The 20,875-nt window shown below is 41.2% G+C and overlaps 1 protein-coding gene across 2 annotated transcripts; it reads left to right on the plus strand.

Annotated features, from left to right (window-relative positions):
• The first annotated feature begins 285 nt into the window (after positions 1 to 285).
• On the plus strand, positions 286 to 19,854 carry MCCA (methylcrotonyl-CoA carboxylase alpha chain). 2 transcript variants are annotated; one of them, XM_078574800.1, is made up of 16 exons: positions 286 to 657; positions 1,227 to 1,348; positions 1,452 to 1,599; positions 3,653 to 3,790; positions 5,012 to 5,107; positions 5,180 to 5,239; positions 10,241 to 10,333; positions 10,433 to 10,544; positions 10,876 to 10,980; positions 14,345 to 14,481; positions 14,844 to 15,072; positions 15,146 to 15,312; positions 15,859 to 15,975; positions 16,060 to 16,308; positions 18,128 to 18,223; positions 19,602 to 19,854. In XM_078574800.1, exons 1-16 carry the CDS (start codon positions 313 to 315, stop codon positions 19,617 to 19,619), a joined length of 2,232 nt encoding a protein of 743 aa, XP_078430926.1. In that variant the 5' UTR covers positions 286 to 312; the 3' UTR covers positions 19,620 to 19,854. The 2 variants fall into 2 exon arrangements, with proteins under 2 accessions (XP_078430926.1, XP_078430924.1); XM_078574798.1 differs by having other exon boundaries at positions 287 to 657; positions 14,844 to 15,075.
• Positions 19,855 to 20,875: the final 1,021 nt, after the last annotated feature.

Genomic DNA, 20,875 nt, shown 5'->3' on the forward strand with positions numbered 1-20,875 from the left:
TACAATATATCATTTTAAATGGGAAGAAATAAATAATAATCTCTAAGTTGATTTTTGATCAACTTAAAGATTAATCTATTCATCGGTTCAGTCGCCACGTCAGCTCCAGGGCTGAACACCCCGCCAAACGGCTCTTATCCGTTGCCAGTCTTCACCTTCCGAGGCAGCCCACGACCGTCGAATATAAATCCGACGGCTGAGATCCCGTCTCTTCCGCAAGAGTTGCGTTTCTCTCTCCTCTAACAAACCCGGGGGGGGCGGGGGAGACTATAAATAGGGCTGTGCAGTTGAGCAAGACGAAGAGGAAAGGCTATGGCGTCGCTGATCCAGAGGAGAATCTCCGGCAAGCTGAGGAGGATATGGAATCCGTGTTCGTGCAGGAGAAGACTCTTCTCCTCGGCCTCGTCGTCGTCGGGAACGGAGGTGAGTGGAATCGAGAAGATTCTGGTGGCGAACAGAGGCGAGATCGCATGCCGGATCATGAGAACGGCGAGGAGGCTCGGGATACGCACTGTGGCGGTGTTCAGCGATGTAGATCGGGATGCGCTTCATGTGAGATCTGCCGATGAGGCGGTGAGAATCGGGCCGCCGCCTGCCAGAGCGAGCTATCTCGACGCGTCGGCCATTTTGGATGCTGCATTGCGGACTGGAGCGCAGGTGATTTTGTAATTTGGAGATTTTTTTTGTTTTAGTGTGATTTCTTTGCGTCTTGTTGTACGGTTTGAAAAATGCGACGACATGTCGAGAATCTGTAACGATGCTGATCGATCAGTCAGCGAGCTTCGTTGTTTTGTCATCCTTTGACGATTTTTAATACATTTTGTTGCCTAGAGATCATCTGGAGTTTGTTTCTGGTATTTTTCTCGGCGTAGTTGACAATGTCATTGCCGGTTCCCAAATTCATCTTTCTCAATTGGTTTAATCTTTCGCTTCTGTCATGGTGAATAGATCCGATTTATGTGTTTTACTCCCCGGCCTCTGAAAGCTTAATTTATGTCTAGTTTCTTCTTTGGCCAGCCATTGCGGCCAAATCTTGTCACAAATCCGACTCATTGGTTGGAATGTTAAATTACCTGTCGGAAGTTATTCACAACGTCCATTAAGGTTCTTTAATAGTTTCATAACCTTGTGTATGTTGTCAGGGATTGAATATCCTGTCAAGGGAATCGAATTATCTTAGCCCAAGAGTTTGAAAGTCTGATAGATTCCCATTGTCTTTATTTTAGGCGATCCATCCAGGCTATGGCTTTCTTTCAGAAAGTGCCAAATTTGCTCAGCTTTGTGAAGCCAAAGGTCTGACATTCATTGGACCTCCAGCATCTGCAATAAGAGACATGGGAGACAAGAGGTAAAAACTTCACTTTCCCTCATCAATAATCTCATTCACATCTGTAAAATCTGTATGAAGCCAAAGTTCCCCTCAAACGCTATATTTCCCCTGCATGAGTTAGTGCATCAAAGAAGATAATGGGTATGGCTGGCGTGCCTCTTGTTCCTGGTTATCACGGAGAACAACAAGATGCTGAGTTTCTGAAGCGGGAAGCTGACAAGATTGGGTATCCCATCATAATAAAGCCAACTCATGGTGGAGGAGGAAAGGTATGCTTCTTAAAGGTGTATGATGCATCTTATTTAAGAAGATGAGTTATCTCGGGATGATTTCTCATTTTCTTGTGATTGATTTTTTTTTCCTTGGAATGCTCTTTGCATTTTTTTCCCAGAAGCTATAAGTAGTGTAGAGAATGTGTCTTTTTTGTTTTAATTTTCTTGTAATTAGACTTTTTTCCATTTGTTTAGAATACCTGTATATTACTTTTCCCATGATCTCTTGATGCAGCCTGAGCACGGGAACAATTGAAAAACTTGTCATAAATCCACAAGTCCTACTCTGGTATAAGGAGTTCAGTTCTTAGTCCACAGAACCAGTTACTTTAATCCTTGAGTCGACATGGTATGTGCTTGAATTCAAAATCACTAAGCACTCTCTCACAAAGGAGAACACCAATCTTTGTCGCTGGTTCATAAGGGCATCTTTGAAGACGTTCAAGTTCGTTTTAGGTGCAGTAAAGACAGTCAGTAGAACCTTAATGCAGATAATGGATTATCCTTCAAGTCCAACTCAGGCAGTAGAACCTTAATGTAGATAATGGATTAATGTGCACGGGACAGTTTTCTTCAGGAGACAAGGTTAAATATTTATAGGAGAATGAGGAACTGAAGTCAGAAGTAACTTAGTAATGCGTTAGTTGGCAGAAAAGCTAATGATGCGAATTGCAGACCGTCTGCAAAGATAATGGAGGAAAGATTTTTAAAAGTAGGGTTGTCATAAAATTCCGTATGTACCTGCCACATGGCGTGTGGTCTCAGCGTCAAGAATTCAGGAACTCACTTTTAACAAGTTAATCACTGGTGGTTGGTTTCAAAAAGGTGAAAATGCCGGAGATTCAGATCTGTAAATCCAGGCAGACAACCCTGACTTAGTTGGGGTCACTGCAGGAGCCCACAGAGGTTGCCGGGATTCAGTCTGCGTCCGAAAGAATTGGTGATAGCATCATCACGAAGTGTAATAAGATAAGTGTACATCAACCAGAGAATCCACTGTTGATGCAACAGAAGCTCTAGGAAAATATTCATAAGGATAATAGAAAGCTTCGAGTGGTGATTGTGTTCAAGCTTCCATTGATGAACAAGCTGGCACAGAAACCGTGGCCTTGTTCTCCTTGACTGGAACTGATGTGGTAGTGTCATTTGAAGTTGGCTGAGAGAGACTAACAACCGTGGCTTCGATTGGAGCTTGAGTAATTGGTTACTTGGTCAGTGCTGCTTGAGAGAAATGTCTGGCAGTGATGGAAGTTCAGGCTCAGAGAATATCATGGCTGCGAAAAGCCTCATACTCTCCTGAAAACCCTTGAAGGAAATTCAGCACATTCTATCCTCACTTGTTATGCTGCCTCTCCTTTCATTTTATTTCTGTTTTATCTTCAATTTTATCTTCAAATTTTTCTTAGTTTCTTTTATACATTATTCTGGGGATGTATCTCTGGAATTGTTCCAAAATTCAAATTACTCAATATAAATCCACTTGACCCGAAATCATGCACATTCTGAGAGATTAGAGAGAAGGAGACGAGGGAGAGAAAGAGAGGTTTGAGGTAAGGAGAAAAGGAATAGGCAGAGGATGACAAAGGATCATCGACGAGGGCTGCCACTCTTCGAGGGGATTAATGTTGAGCTTGTAAAGCAAGATGCAGAGAGGGTTACAGCCAAGCAAGGAAGAGGGAGGCGACAGCTTGGGAAACCTACTTCTTCAGAGGCCTACTAAGCCCAGCTTGGGAGGGGGTTTGAATTGCCTCATTTGTGAGCCGGCCCTTTGGGTTGGGCCCATTCATAGGCCAGGCTTTCTTCCTCTCATGAACCCGATGTTGGATCATATTATTCTTCAGCAAAAGGACACACATTCATGATAGTAATTTCTGCTGCATTTTAAAACATCAAAGAAGGGTTGCTTCATAATTCAGAGCCTCGTTAAAAACTTGAATGTTGGGGGATTGAATACTTTATTTAGAGCTTCATTATCAAAATTTTAAAATTAAATGACATTTTTACAATTCTGGTGAAGGGCTTCAGTATACTAAAGAAACATTCATTCCAGGGTATGAGGATAGTTCAACAGCCAAAAGAATTCATGGATTCGCTTTTGGGAGCACAACGCGAAGCAGCTGCATCATTTGGGATCAACACAATTTTACTTGAAAAATACATCATGAGACCACGACACATAGAAGTCCAGGTACTGGTATTAATAATATTATTGTGAGCAATCTTCTCCTTCAAAAATAGACCCCCATTATAATTTTTCTTCACAATAATACAAGCAATAACAGTACATTATGTCAATTTTTACACTAGCCTCCAAAAGCATTATTGGTCAAGTTTTTTATTGATTTCATTTCAATTCGTTTTTAAGGTTATGAATTTACTGAAAAGAAGGTCACAAGTGTTGATTGGTGGACCTTTTATAGAGTCCTGTTGAGGGTTCATCAAAGAAGGCCCAAACAGGCTCATTAAATAATTGTGCAGGAAAGTTTGCAACCGTGAGGATTCACCAGACAGGTACAAATGCTAATGATTTACTGGAAAGACGCATTAGTTAAATGATCATTTGAGGTATCTTCTGGGCACTAGTTGTACTCGGCAATCGAGAGGGCAAGAGTTTCTACGTTCAGTAATTCTGCAGGCTTAGGCCATTATAGTTTCTTATCTAGTTTTTCCTCTCTTTTTCTTGATTCTTGATAGATACTCAATGGGTCATCTATCAACTATTCAACTGGATCATAAGCAAATTTTCATGCGTTGTAGCTTTGAGAGTCTTCTACAATGCAACCCTTGAGCTAGAAACCTCAATAATCCTGAAAGGTTTGCTGTTATACAGGACTGTTGAATTTGTTTCTTTCTCTTTATGTCTTTCTCCTATCTCTCAACGTAATAGTACATTAACATGGGCCATTTCGTACTCTCTCTCCTCCCATCTATAAGAACCATGTAATGAACCTTTAAACAGTTTTATGCGGGTCGAGCCTCATTTTATTCTGGGTTTTAAGGGCAATTACACATGAGAGGGAGATCAACTCCTCACTATGGATAAATGGGATTGAGTTGCCAGCTCTGCGAATTCCGAGTCCAGATAACCTTTGGGGATCAAGGCTTTTTAGATTCTAGCTAAGATCCACTTTGGTCTGCCCGAGAAGTTGTGTCACTTCTCCCTGGTGAGTGGATACTCCTTTGGTTTGCCGAAGATCCACTTTGGTTTGCCCAGGCTAACTGACCCCATTACTCCTCATCCACAATGAAAGACATAACACTGCCCCGCGTTCCTCTCATTTCCACTTGAAATCCTCACAGATAGAATCGTATGCTTTCACTTAAAATTTTGTGTTTACCAATATGTATGTGCCAAATTTTGGAGGCCCACTGAAAAACGTCTTTCAGTCGGATCTTGATGGGATTTCAGGTATTCGGAGACAAACAGGGTAATGTGATACACTTAAATGAAAGAGATTGCAGTTTGCAGAGAAGACATCAGAAAATCATTGAAGAAGCTCCTGCGGTGATGATTATCATGCTATTTTCCTCTTTATCTTAGTTATTTTCAGTTATTCATTGTTTTCATTTTATGCAGCCAAGAATTTCTAAAGATTTTCGTTTCCACCTGGGAGAAGCAGCAGTATCAGCTGCAAAGGTATTGCTTAATTTTTTTTTTGAAAAATAAAGAGGGTCACCCAGAAAAGGGACCCCCCGTAAAGGTATTGCTTATCTTTAATTTCTTCAGGATAGTAGATGATTTATGGTCCCCAAAAGTACGAAATGTTCAATTGCTTATTCTTATTGACATACAATGAATTGGATACACAAATTTACTCTTTTATCTTTGAATTAGATAGCATTGAGCATAATATGCTATAATTCTGAAGAGGCCTAAGTTATATAACAACCTCTGATGTTATATAACATCAGAGGCCTAAGTTCCATTCCCCCAGAATAACTGACATCCTGTTGAAAGTGCATAAAAAAAACTAAAACGATCGATATTCTGATATGGTTCCAGTCTGTCTAAGATTCATAAGCTGAGGACACAAGGATCTTGAAGAGAAATTGTACCATCTTTCAAAATGTTGGCAAAAAAGCATCCAGTGTTCAAAGCCAAAATTTTCTTCAGTGTATATGAACCACCCCTGGCCAGGCCCCTCCATATGTAGAGAGTCCAGCTGTAGTTTTTCCTCATCCGGTAGTCTGTTAATTCTGAAAAACCTTTCAACACAATTCACCCGCGTTTGCACATTTGATCCACTGAAATAAGGTAAATCACCTTTACAAAAGATAGCTTTCTGTTCTCAGAACGGTTCTTGGTTCAGTTGAACTTGGTCATACCTCTGTTCTCGGAAGAGTTAGTTTCCAATTTGGAGTTCATAGCTTGAAGCGCTGTAGAATGTTTGCCAATATTTCTGCTGTAAGTGGAGTTTCCTCCATCTTTGCCTTCCCACGACCTTCTTGATCTCCCATGGCGATCAAGATCGTCAGTCTGTTTTCTCGGTCTAGTCACAGCCCCAATCACGGCTCTGATACCAGATTGACACTCCTTGATCGTATCAGTAAAAGATCCCTTGGTTCCAATTCAAGAAACAACAATAGTTCATCAATTTTGACCAAGAAACTCTATCAGAAGTTATTCCTGTTTTGAACCCCATGGAAATCCTTGAAGAAAAGAATAGGATATGAGCGACAACTGATGAAGAGATGCTCCTTCCTCCTTGACAAGCTTCCCTCCTCTGGATCAGCAGACTAACTCCTGCCGCTCCAGCCCCCGTCTGACAGACATAACCATCTGTCTTCAATATTTCTTAAAAAACCAAACAATGTTCTTCCGCTCTCCCCTTTCTGTTATTTATAGGGGTTTCGTCCCCCCTAGTCAGCATGTGCGGTCAATGCCCGCTGTTAGGACTACTGATCAAGCCAGGGTCATTTGTTTCTTATGTGAATGCTCTTTTTTGCGGGGAAAATTGATTGGGCCCTTGGATAAAGTTACACAGAGCGTTTGGAAGTGCATCTCTCTCTCTCTTATTTGTTCTTCCCTTTCTTCCTCTCTTCTTTCCTCCTTTCCTCAAGTCTAGGATATTGATAAGTTCTTTTCAAGAAAGTATGAAAGAAGAAGGCTTAACCTCACCGTTTTAAGTCCACGTCAGCTCGTGGACTCTAATAAAGTCAACGAGCCTATAAATAAAAACGAGGATCAGCACGGGGAGACCAAGTCTTGTTTCTCAAGAAATCGTCGTGGCCCGTCAGAGCACGGGAGGGCTGGAGAGCAGGAGGAGCCTGCGTCCAGAGGGGGATCGAGAGATCCTGGTTCAATCGTCTCTTTACTTCCTGAGTGTTTGCTACATTTGTTATCTTTGATGGAACTCCATTTTGATTTACCTGATAATTGATTCCATCTGCTATATTTTGACTCTCGCCTGTACAAGGAGAGTCCTATCCGAATTGTTTTGTTCTTGGATCTTATCAGCTATTTCCTGAGACCTTCCTCCTCAAGCCACATTGGACCCTATTAAGTGTCAAAATCAGTTTTCATCTGTATCTATATGTTGCATAATTATTAAACAACGAACCTGGTGTCATGTACCTGGGGCATTTAAAAATGATTACTTTTGTCTAGGAGCCAAAGTAAAATTTCTCTGCTGATATTTAGGAATTTACATGGAATTATTGAAACCTTTACAATTCGTGGTTGCCTCTTTCTTGGTATGAGATGTTCTAATTGATCTGCCGGTAGATTGAGGAAAAAGAGGATATCTATTTCTATCTAATATTTTTATTTTTGTAAAAAAAATTGTTTCTTTGTCCGTCATAAATAACATAGTCTCGTTTTTATGTTTAAATTTTGAAAGCACGTTTCTGTATGTTGAATTCATGGGGCTTGAATTCTGATCCTTCATAATTTGGACTTGTTAAGTCATCTACTTTTTCTTCGTGAGAGTCTTTGTTTTCTATCTAATTTGTAATGTATTTAGGTTTCTTGCTAATCAATGTGAGCCTGATTTTGTTTTTTTCATTTAATGCAGTAAAATCGATTAAAGCATTGCCATTTTTTTTTGAAAATATAAAAGGGACGGTCACCCGACAAATTGGTGACTTTCCCATGAGGACTGAACTGTCCCTTCTCGGAAAATCCAACGAAAGTCAGCCTCTTCCCACTTCACTCGCTACCAGTGGAAACCAAGCTGCCGTAAGCCCCTCCACTTCATGTATAACTCCATTCATGGAAGCCATTTTCCCCCAGAACAACACCTCATTTCTGTGTAGCCAGATTGCCCATAACACCACCATTGCGCCACCGCCTTCTTCATTTCCTCTTGCCCTGCGCCTCTGGGCTGAGCTCCAGAACGCCTCATCAGAGGTCACCTTCGGCATCGATAGCTCCTGACTGGCCCAGATTGTGTGCGCAAATGAGCACTCAAAGAACAGGTGATTGCAGACTTCTTCCCCGCTTGAGCATAGGAGACAATGTGCTGATGTATTTGGGTGTAGCCTTTTGTGGAAGACTCTTGTCACTAACTTTTTCCGTGCCAACAGCCATCCGAAAATCCTCAACTTCAGCGTAAGTTTATGTTGCCATATGACTCTGCATGTCTGCAATAGCGTCATATCTTCCTCTCAACCCTCCCGGATCCTTGCGTACACCTTCTGGACAGAATGAGGGCCTTTACTCCATACCCACCCGTCCTTCTCTCCTTTTGGCCTCGATTTGTATAAGAGACTGTTGCATGCCCAAGAGTTTTGTCACTGTGTACGATAAGGCAACGTGTATGATTGGGTTCCACACTCCATCCCAGCCATCCTGGACTTGGGCGTTTTGATTTCACATGAGCACGTTAAGGCGGGGGAACGTCTCGCACAGGATGCCTCTTGACAACCATGCATCCAGCCAATAATAGAATGTTGATCTGTCGCCCAGCCTGATGGAGAAGAATCTCTGTAAGATTAGAAAGATCTGTTAAGCCCTTGCCAGAATGGTGATGCCCCTGGGATCAATTCAGCCTCTATGTCCCTATAGAGACCCCTGCCATAACGATCTCTCAGTATCTTGATGACAAGATTGTCCCTTGGGTTCATAATTCTTTCCACCCATTTGTACAGTAATGCCTCTTTCATACTTGGCATGTGCGAAATCCCCAAGTCCCATGCCACCAATGCGAGTCCCCTGCTTTGTTTCGAGCCAGTTCCTCTCCATAATAACCGTCTCATCATGCCGTTTAATCTTTTCATGACTCCCATTGGCATCTTGAATGCTGAGAGGTAGAAAATTGGAATGGATGAGAGTATCGACTGCAACACCACCAATCAACCCCCTGGTAGTACCTTTGCTTGCCTACCCTGCAACTGTCTTTCTACCTTCTCGTTTACCGGTTGCCAATCTGACATTGACATCTCCCCTTCGTCGACGGTAGGCCCAGATACCTCATTCGAACTCCCAGTTGGTGTTCTTAGTATCTCTGCACATTGTAACTCCTCTTCTGGGGACGGTCCATTGCCTAGAAAGGCTGATTTATTCCGGTTGATTTGAAGTCCCAAGAGCCCTGAAAATAGGTCGAGTATGATGGACATGTTTTCTGCTTCTCTTGCTGAACTTTCAATGAAGAAAGTGGTATCATCAGCATATTGCAGCAAGGGGATCCCGTTGGTGTCCTCTTGACATTTGATAGGCCCGCAGAAGTCCCTTCAAGCACGCCTTATCGGTACAGACTGCGAGAGTGTCCACTGCCAGCATGAACAGTAATGGTGCAAGTGGACATCTTTGACTAACCCCTCTTTATGGCTGTATTTGACCTCCTTTGGGGCATCCATTTATTAACGCCGTGAAGGAGTGTGAGGTGATACATCTCTTCACCCAATTGATCCAGTGTTTGGGGAAGCCTCTCCTTTTCATAGAGGCTCACAGAAAGTCCCAGTCTAGGGAGTCGTAAGCCTGGGCAAAGTTGACCTTCTACAGGAATCCTCGGGTACCATTTCTTTTCTATGCTGTTAATACTCCAGCCATTACTGGGCTTTCCACCAATAATCGTCCCGGAATGAAAGCTGACTGAGTAGGTGCAATGAGCTCTCCGACCCTGGCCCTCACCTTAAGCGAAAGTCGAATAAATAGAATTGGATTGTGAGATAGGCCTGAAGTCTTCAATTCTTTTGGCTCCTTGGCATTTCAGCAAAAGAAACAGATGTAATTGTTGATCTTCTCCATATTCTCTCTTCCTTGTTGAAAATCCTCGAGTGTGGCCATCACATCTGCTCCCACCAGTTCCCAGCACTCACTATAGAAGAACAGTGGAATGCTGTCTGGGCCTGGTGCCCCGTCAGCGTTTAGGCCTTTGATTGCCTCTTTGACCTCTTTTTCTATATTAAAGACCATATTCTTAGTCCGCTATATGAGGAAGTTTGTCTACACTTTTTTCATATCATTTTTGTCTTTTTTTTATTAAAACCTTTTATCACTTCAAAAAAATTATCTTGAAATAATTTAATGATTTTAAGCGTTTTTTATTTTAAAGAGTATATACCTGTATCATTTTTCTCTCTCATTGTGTGCTTGGAGATAATAATATTAGGCCTTTCATGTTTCAAAAAAAATAAATTAGGCCTTTTTTGTCTATTCACGTTTGATTAAATTCTTTTTTTGTTTTTAACTGAGAAGGCAGTCTCTTATCATAATGCTGGCACTGTTGAATTCATTGTGGACACAATTTCTGGGGAATTTTACTTCATGGAGATGAACACCCGTCTTCAGGTTTCTAGTCTCTTATTATGACGATGGGTTTTTGAAGAAAGAAGATTGACATATCTTGACGTATCTTAATAATATATTTGTTTTTCTAAAATGCTTAAGGTTGAGCATCCTGTGACGGAAATGATTGTTGGTCAAGATCTTGTTGAGTGGCAAATTCGTGTTGCCAATGGAGAACCTCTGCCCTTGAGTCAGTCTCAGGTGCCCTTAAACGGTGAGTCCACTTCACTGATATTCCTTTTTTGTCAAATGATGGTGCAATACAATACTGTCATTTTCCTGGTGATCTCTCCCATCAATAATTCAGTTATTAGTTTACTTTTTCCCTGAGTTCAATTTGATTCTGAGGCGGTGGATTAGGTATGTGAATTTATTTTTTGTTTGGTTTATCTATTGATCTTTCTTTCAGAGGTTTACTTTTTCTTTTCACTCTTTTCAAGTTTTACCAACTTCATGATTCAAATTTTATATTTGGTTAGGAAATGATACTAAATATATTTTTCAATAATCCTGATGGATATTCCTTTTCATAATCATGATCCCAGGGCATGCTTTCGAAGCTAGAATATATGCTGAAAATGTTCCAAAGGGTTTCCTTCCTGCTGCTGGGGTTCTTCACCATTACTGTCCAGTCGAAGTTTCACAAACAGGTACCTCTTATAGATATAATGATTTCCTTTATTGGAGATAAGTTTAATTGTTTTCTTCATTTTTTTTGGACAAATTTATGTTATAATTTCTTTCTTTAAAAAATATGTTTTTGAAGAATTAAAAAAATTGATAACACGAATTTGATGAAGATTTGGTCACACAATTTCATCGGTCAATACATTCCAGTGCGATGTATAGAGATACTAATCCCCATTAGAGAAGAAAAAAACTCAGTGAAGAAAATCTGAAGTTGACAAGGCTATGAAAGAACAGATGAGAGAAAGAAAGAAGTTTTATGTGCATAGCTCCTCCACTCTTGAGTGTGAGGATCTCCCAATGTTCCATTCTTAAGCCACCTCAGCAAAATCCTTCTTTTGGTAAGTCCAATACTTGTTTAAATTCTAGATCTATCACTTATTTTATATCCTCGGCATTCCGCTATACCACTTTACTTATTGGTATATCGGGTAGACAATTGCCAGCGCATAGGCAGCAAAATGGCTATGATAGGGTCCAATCAGGGACCTACTATATGAGAAAATGTAGAAGACAGAAACCACCATGTGCAGGTGGGCCCACAAGTGTCATTTCAAATTAGAAGAAGGTGGGATGGCCTTTGCCTATAAATAAGACATGGGTGGACCGGTCAATGGAGGGCTTCTTCTTCAAGATTTCCATTATGGCCAGTGTGGGAGTGCGCAAGGTCTTTTCGCATCCTAGAGCAGTGGCGCCAATCTGACCCGTCATCTTTCTATCTGATAGATCACAACGAATTTGAATATCCAGAATCGATAATATGTTTGGCAGAGTGCCGAAAACACAATGTAGCTTATAAGATGGATCTTAGGTACTGGTGATCCCGCCGTCGACGAAGCTCCCCTCTGACGAGACGACTCCCCGTCTGGGACGTTCCTTCTCCTCGAGTCGAGGCGACTCCGATCTTCAAGCATGATTCCTTCTCTGGGCGGCTCCTCCCCTCTGACGAGCTCCTCCCTCCAGGTGAGCGAGATCTTCTCCCTCCTCCTGGCCTTCCCGAATGGGTAATTTGGTTTCTTCTCCAAGAAATGAAAACATAGGCGTACCTGTCCTTCCAGCACAGGCTTTATTTATAGCGTAGAGAGATCCCTCTCCCTCCTGGGTTACTGATCTTGGTCAACGGCTCGTTGACCAGATCGCTTCTTCCTCCGTCTTTGGTATTTCCGGGAGTAGTATTTATCACTATCTTACTGTTGACCTGTTCTTTCCCTACATCTCACTCCCTGAGATGATCATTCTGAATTTCTTTGATTCTTTGAGGAATTACATTGTACTGCTATTTACTCGACATTGTTCAATCAGTTCCATAGTTCTTGTTAAATGTTTAACAGAAATATGGGATGCTACACCAGTCCGGAAAAACATTCAGGAGTTGGAAAACCCTCTTTTCTACTTAAATGAAAAATGAGTTTGCTAACATGATGAACTCTTTGTAGGTTGAAAAAGACACCAGGGTTCCTCCTTTGAAGATACCCTATTCATGGCTCATATTCCAAAAAATTATGTTGTAGGACAAATATCCTATGGTATTATGAAGATGAAAGGCATGTTGGAATGCAAGGATATCAAAAGTACTCTTGTGCGCATAGGATTCATGTTTATATGTACCAGTTAGAAAAACCTTTGGAATTTCCATGGGAATGAAGGCATACAGTAATGCCTTTTTGTCTCCAATTGACTGTGTCATGATGGACACATTTTTAAACTTTGCAACGATGGACATATTTCTCATTGTTCTGTAGATAGTAAAATGATGCTGAATAACTAAATAGAGTGGTCATTATTCGTGCCAGAGTTTAGAGATCCTCCTACTGTTAGGGTACTGTATCTGACACCTTGAGTGTTCTGGACTTTTTGAATCCCTATAAGAAATGATCATTTGTTTCTCACATGAAGCCTCTCATAAATGTTTGCCTTTGCAAGGATCACCCCCCACAATGCCACAGTTAGAGAGTGCTGGGATGGCGCTGGACTTCATGGCTGGGCAACACCCAATCCGACCAAAGAGTGGAAGATTATATGAACATGCAACAAATCCTTATACACCTACGCCCACTGGGAGGAATGCAGGACGGGTGGGAGTGGATAGGCGCGTCCTCCTCTGTTTGAGATGCTTATGCAAAGCTGAGCCACGGACATATAGGGGAGGAACCGAGGATCCTCCACATGTGTGGCATCATGTGGAAATAAAAGTTCTCCCTTAAAGTGAGATTTTCTGTTAGCTGCTCCTTCGACGAAGACTAGTGCTGACGGTTGTCTGGAAGAGATGGCTCCCAGAAGCTTTGCTGCAGTGTGCTATGTGCACAAACAGTGATGAGGATTGCGCCCATCACTTCTTTGAATGCTCTTTTGCCTGAGCGGTGTGGACCCATCAGTCACTCACAGGGGTGGATGTCTCCTCTGAGGTGGCCTTTTGGGACTCTGTACAGAGTGGTGCACTCAGGGGGCGAGAGGGGCCGGTTCGACCCTTTGCAGTGCTCTGGGCTCTATGGCTGCGCAGGAATGAAGTCATCTTCAATGAATGGGAAGCACTGATGGATGCTATGGTACAAGCAGCTGCGGGTTTTCTGCCTGCATGGTTTAAATTCCCAGGCCAAGGTCCTGGCAGCCTTTTAGGCCCTACGTATACTTAACGATCATACTTTTATATTGGGAGGGTAAGCAACTTTGTGTGATCTCCCCTATCTATCTTTCAAAAAAAAATGTTCATAATTTTACTTGGATTCAAAATATCTAGCCAGATGTCAGACTTGGGGAGGGAGAATAATAGAGGAGGGAAAACAAGAAGCAAATAGAAGGGCAAGGAAATTATTGGGGGGTTGTAATCCATTCTATCTCTCAGAGAGCTTTACTTATTATTATGCAATAATGGCATAGAGATTCCACTGATAATGTAATTTAACACTTCTTCATTTTTATATTTTCTGCATTGACCATTCAAGATGAATTAACATTTCTTCACTTTTTATTTTTTCTGCATTGACCATTCAAGAATTAAATATTTGTGAGGACTAAATATCTGGGCCCCATCCCAGTGTCTCTCTTTTTCTATCATTTCCCTTTTTTCTTCTCATAATCTCCTCCCGTTAAATGTGTTTCGAGGATTATTTCTTTCACATGAACCTTCGTCATTATATTCTAGAGCTGAAGGGAGTGTTACCTTGCCGCCTTGTTGCTTCTGTTTTTTATCTCATTCTCCATTCATCAATTTTCATAAATTCTATGGCCAAATTTGGATTTTTCTATCATCCTACCTACATGGAAAATTAGATATTGTACAATGCTTGCGGTTTCAGTCTTTATAGTTGTGATTTATTTTTTGTGCAGTTCGTGTTGAGACAGGGGTTGTGCAGGGAGATGCTGTCAGTGTGCATTATGATCCTATGATTGCAAAGTTAGTTGTTTGGGGAGAGGACCGAAAATCAGCATTGATTAAGCTAAAAGATTGTCTGTCGAAATTTCAGGTTACATTTATTCATTTTGCATTTTCATTCTAATCAAATAACTCCACTGTCCTCTCTGATGAGGTTCTAGTCGTACTTTATTTAAGTTCCTTCTAAAGATGGGTATTTTCATAATTTTATTTTGTAATCAGTGGTCCATATCTGTTCGTTTTTGAGAATAATTCAAGAAGGATGATTAAAAAAACCGATTATTGTTAAGTTGGTTATTCGGGGGAACGATTTGGCTGAAGGAGTACCTATATCTATCATTTTGATCAAATACCCAGTATCTGAGTCATTTCTAAGCCTTTAATAAACTAAATAGAAGGATAATCATCTGTCGGGCATTTCCTCATATTTATCCGGGTATAGTTCACTTGCAGGTAGCTGGTTTGCCAACGAATATTGATTTTCTCCAGAAACTCGCGAATCATCAGTCATTTGCAGAGGGCCTGGTGGAAACACATTTCATTGAACATTTCAAGAGTGATCTCTTTGTAGAGTCTGGAAGCACAGCTCTCAAAGAAACTTACAGCATTGCCGAAATTAATGCAGCATTTGCAGTTGCTTGCATGTGCAGTTTTATTAGGGAGAAATCGGAAGCTACTTTTCGTGGTATTAAAGTTATTCTAGAATTCATTTCTTAAACACTGGGGAAATGATCTGATTTAGCATACTTATACAGGGCGAGGAGACCTGCTTCATATGTGGTACTCAGACCCTCCTTTCCGAATGCATCATTCAGCGAAACAAATCTTTGAGCTTGAGTGGGACGAAGAATCTGATGGATCTAAGACAGAAATCCTGAAAATTTACCTTCATTACCAACCTGATGGAAGCTACTTGATTGAGGTATTTGCATGATTCATCTGATGTCAGGATATCAATGATATTTACTCATCTTTCTCAATTGAAACAAGTGAATTCATTGTTCTTTTATATTCTCTTATGCTGGAATTGGAATATAGTGGACATTTCTCGTTCTTTGATTATCATGTCATAGTAATAGGATCCCCAACCCCTGTTATTTCTCCGTATTTTCCTTGGATTATTTTCCCTTTAAATAAATGTAGCCCTCACCTAAGAAGAGAGTTAAGAAGTTATTGAATTGGGATATTTCCAAAAACAGGGTTTGAATGCCAATACAAGTCTATAGCCATTGTCATCCTTCTATCTTGTCCTGTATCTCTCTCTTTCCACTTCCAAGATCATTCTTCTGTAGAGACCTACACCAACGTCTCGATCACATAGTCAGCTCATTTTTTGTGCAGATCTTCGGTTCAACACTGAAAACTCAGATTTCTTGGTTCAGAATGGGCTGAATATCAATTTTTTAATAATTTAATGTTTAAAAATTAATTTTGACATAATTTAATCCTATTTCCACAAAATAACTAGACCGGAAGTGATGCATCTAATAAGCTGGAAGTGAAAGTCACACGCTTGGGGAACTCTAACTTCAGAGTGGATGCCAACGGACTCATATCTGATATCAGCTTGGCCAGTTTCACCAAGGTCTTCCCCATCCTATCGCCTGAAGTTTTTCGTTTCTTCAGAAAACATGAAGAGAATGAATTTGGTTTAATCTTTATTTATCAGGAAAATTATATGCATATACACTTATGGCATGGAGGGCGGCATCATCACTTTAGACAGAAGATTGAGCCCAAATGGTCCCATGAAGATGTTTCTGGTCACCACCCAGTCGCTACTGATCCCTCTTCTAACCACCCAAGAGGGAGCATCTTGGCACCGATGGCCGGATTGGTGGTCAAGGTTCTAGTCGAGAACGGTGCGATGGTGGAGGCCGGCCAACCTGTGTTGGTCATAGAGGCAATGAAAATGGAGGTAAGATTTTAGGTATAATTTAATAAAATTTATTTAATCTTTCTCATTATCTTTCTCATGGAGAATGTATACGGATAATTAGCTAGCTTCTGTACGAGTTTCTTCTAGTTTTCACTAACAAATTCCTGCTTTTTTATCTCGATGAGTGAATGTACCATGATCTATTTGGTGATTGGAATACTTTTTTGAAAAATGAGTGATTAATAGGTATGATGTGATTAATAGGTATGATTAATTAGTACACAAGAGACCTAAATGACCCCCATACCCCTCCTTTCTCTGATCCTCGGCTTTTTCACCAAAGTCTCCACATCATGCCTTCTAGACGCATGCCAACCCCCATCATTAATTTCAAGACCGAGAGGTAGAAGATGGGGATCACTTCGAGTGCTTGATGCAGCAACACCAAATGGCCCCCCTCTCGACAGCACTCTGGCCAACTATCCCTCTAAATTATACTCCACCTTCTTTAGTGTTGGCTGTTAATCCATGGTTGTGAGAAGCCCACTGTCATCTGCAGGACAAAATTCTTCACGGGTAGTGTCCTGATCGGTGTCCCTAGGGCTGTGAAATATAGGGCCTCCTCTGCGTTGAAACATTAATCGTAAAATATTTTCAGTTCTCTCATTTCCTATTTTGTTCGTCGAGAATGCCTAAAGATTATTGGCTAGCTTTTGTGAGTTTCTTCAAGTTTTTGCTGAAAAATCCCTTTCATTTTTTATTTTGATGAGTCGATTTATCCCAATCTCTACTGTTGTTGGAATAACAATAGTATTATTTTTATTTTATTTCTCTCATATACTATTTTTCTCATAGAGAATGCCTAAACATAACCGACTAGCTTTTCAGTTTTTTCATGCTTCCACTAGAAAATACTAGCATTTTTTCCTGTAATTTGCCAATTTTTTTAAATTGGAATACCTAAGAATGATGTGAATGTCATGAATCTCTATATTGTATCATCCAGGTTAATAATTAACTGCTTCAGATGTGTTATTCATAAAACTTATTTCATCTTATTGTGTTTTTATCTCTTAAGAGGATGTCTGAAGATAATGTCTCGCTTGTTTTGTGAGTTTTTCCAAGCTTTCACTGGAAAAATCCTTGGATTTTTTATGAGTGAAATTTCCATGATCTCTTTGATCATTAAAATATGGTAGAGTGGTATGGATGTCATGATTTTTTAAATTCTATCTCCCAGGTTGACCATCAACAGTTCCCTATGTGTTCTTCATAAAAGTTGATTTTTCATCCCATTGTGTTCTCCTTTATTCTTAAATAACTGTAGCACAATACTAGTAATATGATTTGGAGAGTGGTTACCATGCATTTCCATATCAAATATGAATGTTGACGTGTCCCTAGAAACCTTTTTGTGCTATCATTTAAATTTTGTTTTTGATAGTATTTGGTAAAGAAAAATGTTAAATAAACAGAACTATTAAAGTGTTTGCAGTTCACCGTGAAGATTACAGATCAGAACGTTTGATGCAATTCTCTGCTAGCTGCTACCTCACAATGTGGTAAAACTGTCTTGATTAGTCAACCAAAAATAGAAAATCCTTTTTCAGGGCTCAAACTTAAGTATACTGATATTCTCGCATGTTATTAACTTGGATTCTAAAATTATACCAAAAGAATATCCCCAAGAAACATTTTGATCAACGTTAAGCAACAGTGGGCCCATCATCATTTTTTTTTTATACTATTTTATGTTACTTTAATGCAAAAACTGATGTATAAAGAGACAAAAGTCTTTACGTGGTCATGTTGATGAATTTTTAAATGTTTTTTCTTCTGAGACAATTTTTTGCTTCAGCACGTGGTGAGGGCTTCCCGTTCTGGATGTGTTTCGGGTCTCCATGTCAGCAGTGGACAACAGATTTTCGATAATGAAGCTCTTTTTGTTGTCAAGGTATGATTTCCAATCTTTTCCAAATAGCATGCAGAGCTTTCAGCTTACTTAATTTGTTGATATATCGCAACCCTGATTCTAGTTAAGAAATAGTTGATTAATTAATAATGAACAATTATCACCCCTTTTTCCACACATTTTTAACATCAAGAAAAAAGTCTCGCACTTTATTCATTATTAACGCGCAACATCCTGCATAAAGATGAAAAGTAATGCCCTTGCTATCAGCTATACCTTTTAGCATAGTTAGAAAGTGCTCGAATCTGACATGGTATCAGAGCCCAGATCGTAGGTTCGAATCCCAGAAGCAACACGATACACGCTCATGCCATAAATATGGCACGGCAGGTGTCGTGAGGGGGGGTGTTGAAGCACAACATCCTTCTTAAAGATGACAAGTAGCGGTCTTGCTATCAGCTATAGCTTTTTTGCAGCTGGAAATATAGTTCAGGGACGCGGACGGGATGATTTTTTCGTCCCGGGATGAAAAAATCGTCCTGTCCGATCATACGGACGAATTTCGGGACAAAAATTCGTCCTGGGGACCACCGGACGGGACGGTTTTCGTCCCGTGGGACAAAAAAAGCGTACGTCCGGAGGTCTCGGACGATGGACAGACGGATGTGGACAAAAAACTGCCGGATTCACATCCGATTGTTGAGATCTCTCCATGTGGCATCGCTATGCCAATTTGCATCAAGGTCCTTGGGTTTTTTCGCGCGTGCAAACTGACGCCGCTCAGAATTAATTGTACATATGTGCATTTGCAATCTCTCTCCTCCATGTTTTCCTTAAAATACTTAGAAAAATCTATATTAATATATTAAAAATATAAAATGGGATTTTTTCGTCCGGGACGAATTTTGGGACGAAAATTCATCCCGGGAGGACTGGACTAGACGAAAAACCGTCCCGAGATTATTGGACGGGACGATTTTTTTGTCGGCGGATGAAAACCATCCCGTCCTTCGTCCTTGAGCTAACATCGGATGTAGGACGGGACAAAATTCGTCCCGTCCCGTCCTTCATCCACGTCCGGGACGATCCGGAACTATAGCTGGAAAGCGTTTGAATCTAACATTAACTTATGGCTAAACCCTCTAAAAATATAAACATTCACAGTTCAAATCGGATACATTCGATAAACATAATGGCATTGGGAAATGTCATAAGAAGACGAAGAGATTGATTTTGGTGAATGTTGCCGTCTATTTCCTTTTTACTTAGTATTGTATTTTTTTTAAGAATAGAGTGAAGATCATAGAGAATGATGATTTTTCTTATGGTATCAGATAGTTGATTGTACCGCTTAATTGAAGGGGTAGAGATGCCGGTTCCATTTTTTTGGTTTCAATTTTCAGTGACATGCTAATTACAGGGTTCAGAAGACCCATGATCGAAATTCTAATATGGGGTAGAGAGATGAAGGGAGAAGGGGGCATGATGGTCTTTGTTTATGAGTCTCCACACATCCAAGTGTATAGTTGTCTTTTCTTATGAGAGAGAAATGTGTGTGTATATAGAGAGAGAGTGACTGAGGTGTCGGAGACGGCAGAGAGACTGAGTCAACGCTTAAATGTTCACACTATGTTTCTTATGACTCTCAATGGATTCAAGTGTATTATGGTGTTTTTTTATGAGAAATATGAGAGATATATAGATATAGATATTGATATATATAGAGAGAGAGTGAAAGAAAAGGAAAGGGAGAGAAGAGAAAGATAGGGAGTCAAAGAGTGGGAAGAGGGAGAGAGAGAGAGGAGAGAGAGAGAGTCAAAGATAGGGCAAGAGGGGAGAGAGTCAAAGAGAGGAAACGAGAAAGAGAGAGGGAGTCAAAGAGAGGGAAAGAGGGAGAGAGAGAGATAGGGAGAGGGGGAGAGGGAGACGGAGAGAGAGAGAGAGAGAGGGAGAAAGGGGGAGAGAGAGAGGGGGGGGGGGGGAGAGAGAGAGAGGGGAAGGGAGAGAGAGAGGAGAGAGAGATGTAGAGAGGGGGCGGGAGAGAGGGAGAGGGATGGAGAGAGATAAGAGGAAGAGAAAGAGAGACGGAGAGAGAGGGAGAGAGAGGGAAAGAGAAAGGGAGAGAGAGGGAGAGAGGGAGTGAGAGATGAAGAGGGGGAGGGAGAGAGGGAGGGAGAGAGGGAGAGGGAGAGGGAGAGAGCGGGAGAGAGGGAGACGTAGAGGGAGAGAGAGGAGAGAGAGGGAGAGGGAGAGAGGAGACAGAGGAAAGAGAGAGGAAAGAGAGAGGAGAGAGAGGGAAAGAGAGGGAGAGAGAGAGGGAGAGAGAGGGAAAGAGAAAGGGAGAGAGAGGGAGAGAGAGGAGGAGTGAGAGATGAAGAGGGGAGGGAGAGAGGAGGAGAGAGGAGAGGGGAGAGGAGGAGAGAGAGAGGGAGACGTAGAGGGAGAGAGAGGGAGAGAGAGGGAGAGGGAGAGGGAGACAGAGGGAAAGAGAGAGAGGGAAAGAGAGGGAGAGAGAGAGGGAGAGAGAGGGAAAGAGAAAGGGAGAGAGAGGGAGAGAGGGAGTGAGAAGAGGGGGAGGGAGAGAGGGAGAGAGAGCGGGAGAGGGGGAGGGAGAGAGAGAGGAGAGGGGAGAGGAGGAGAGAGAGAGGAGACGAGAGGGAGACAGAGAGGGAGAGAGAGGGAGAGGGAGAGGGA

Source organism: Wolffia australiana, chromosome 4 (genome assembly GCF_029677425.1).
Source record: "Wolffia australiana isolate 7733 chromosome 4, ASM2967742v1".
Lineage (NCBI taxonomy): Eukaryota > Viridiplantae > Streptophyta > Magnoliopsida > Alismatales > Araceae > Wolffia > Wolffia australiana.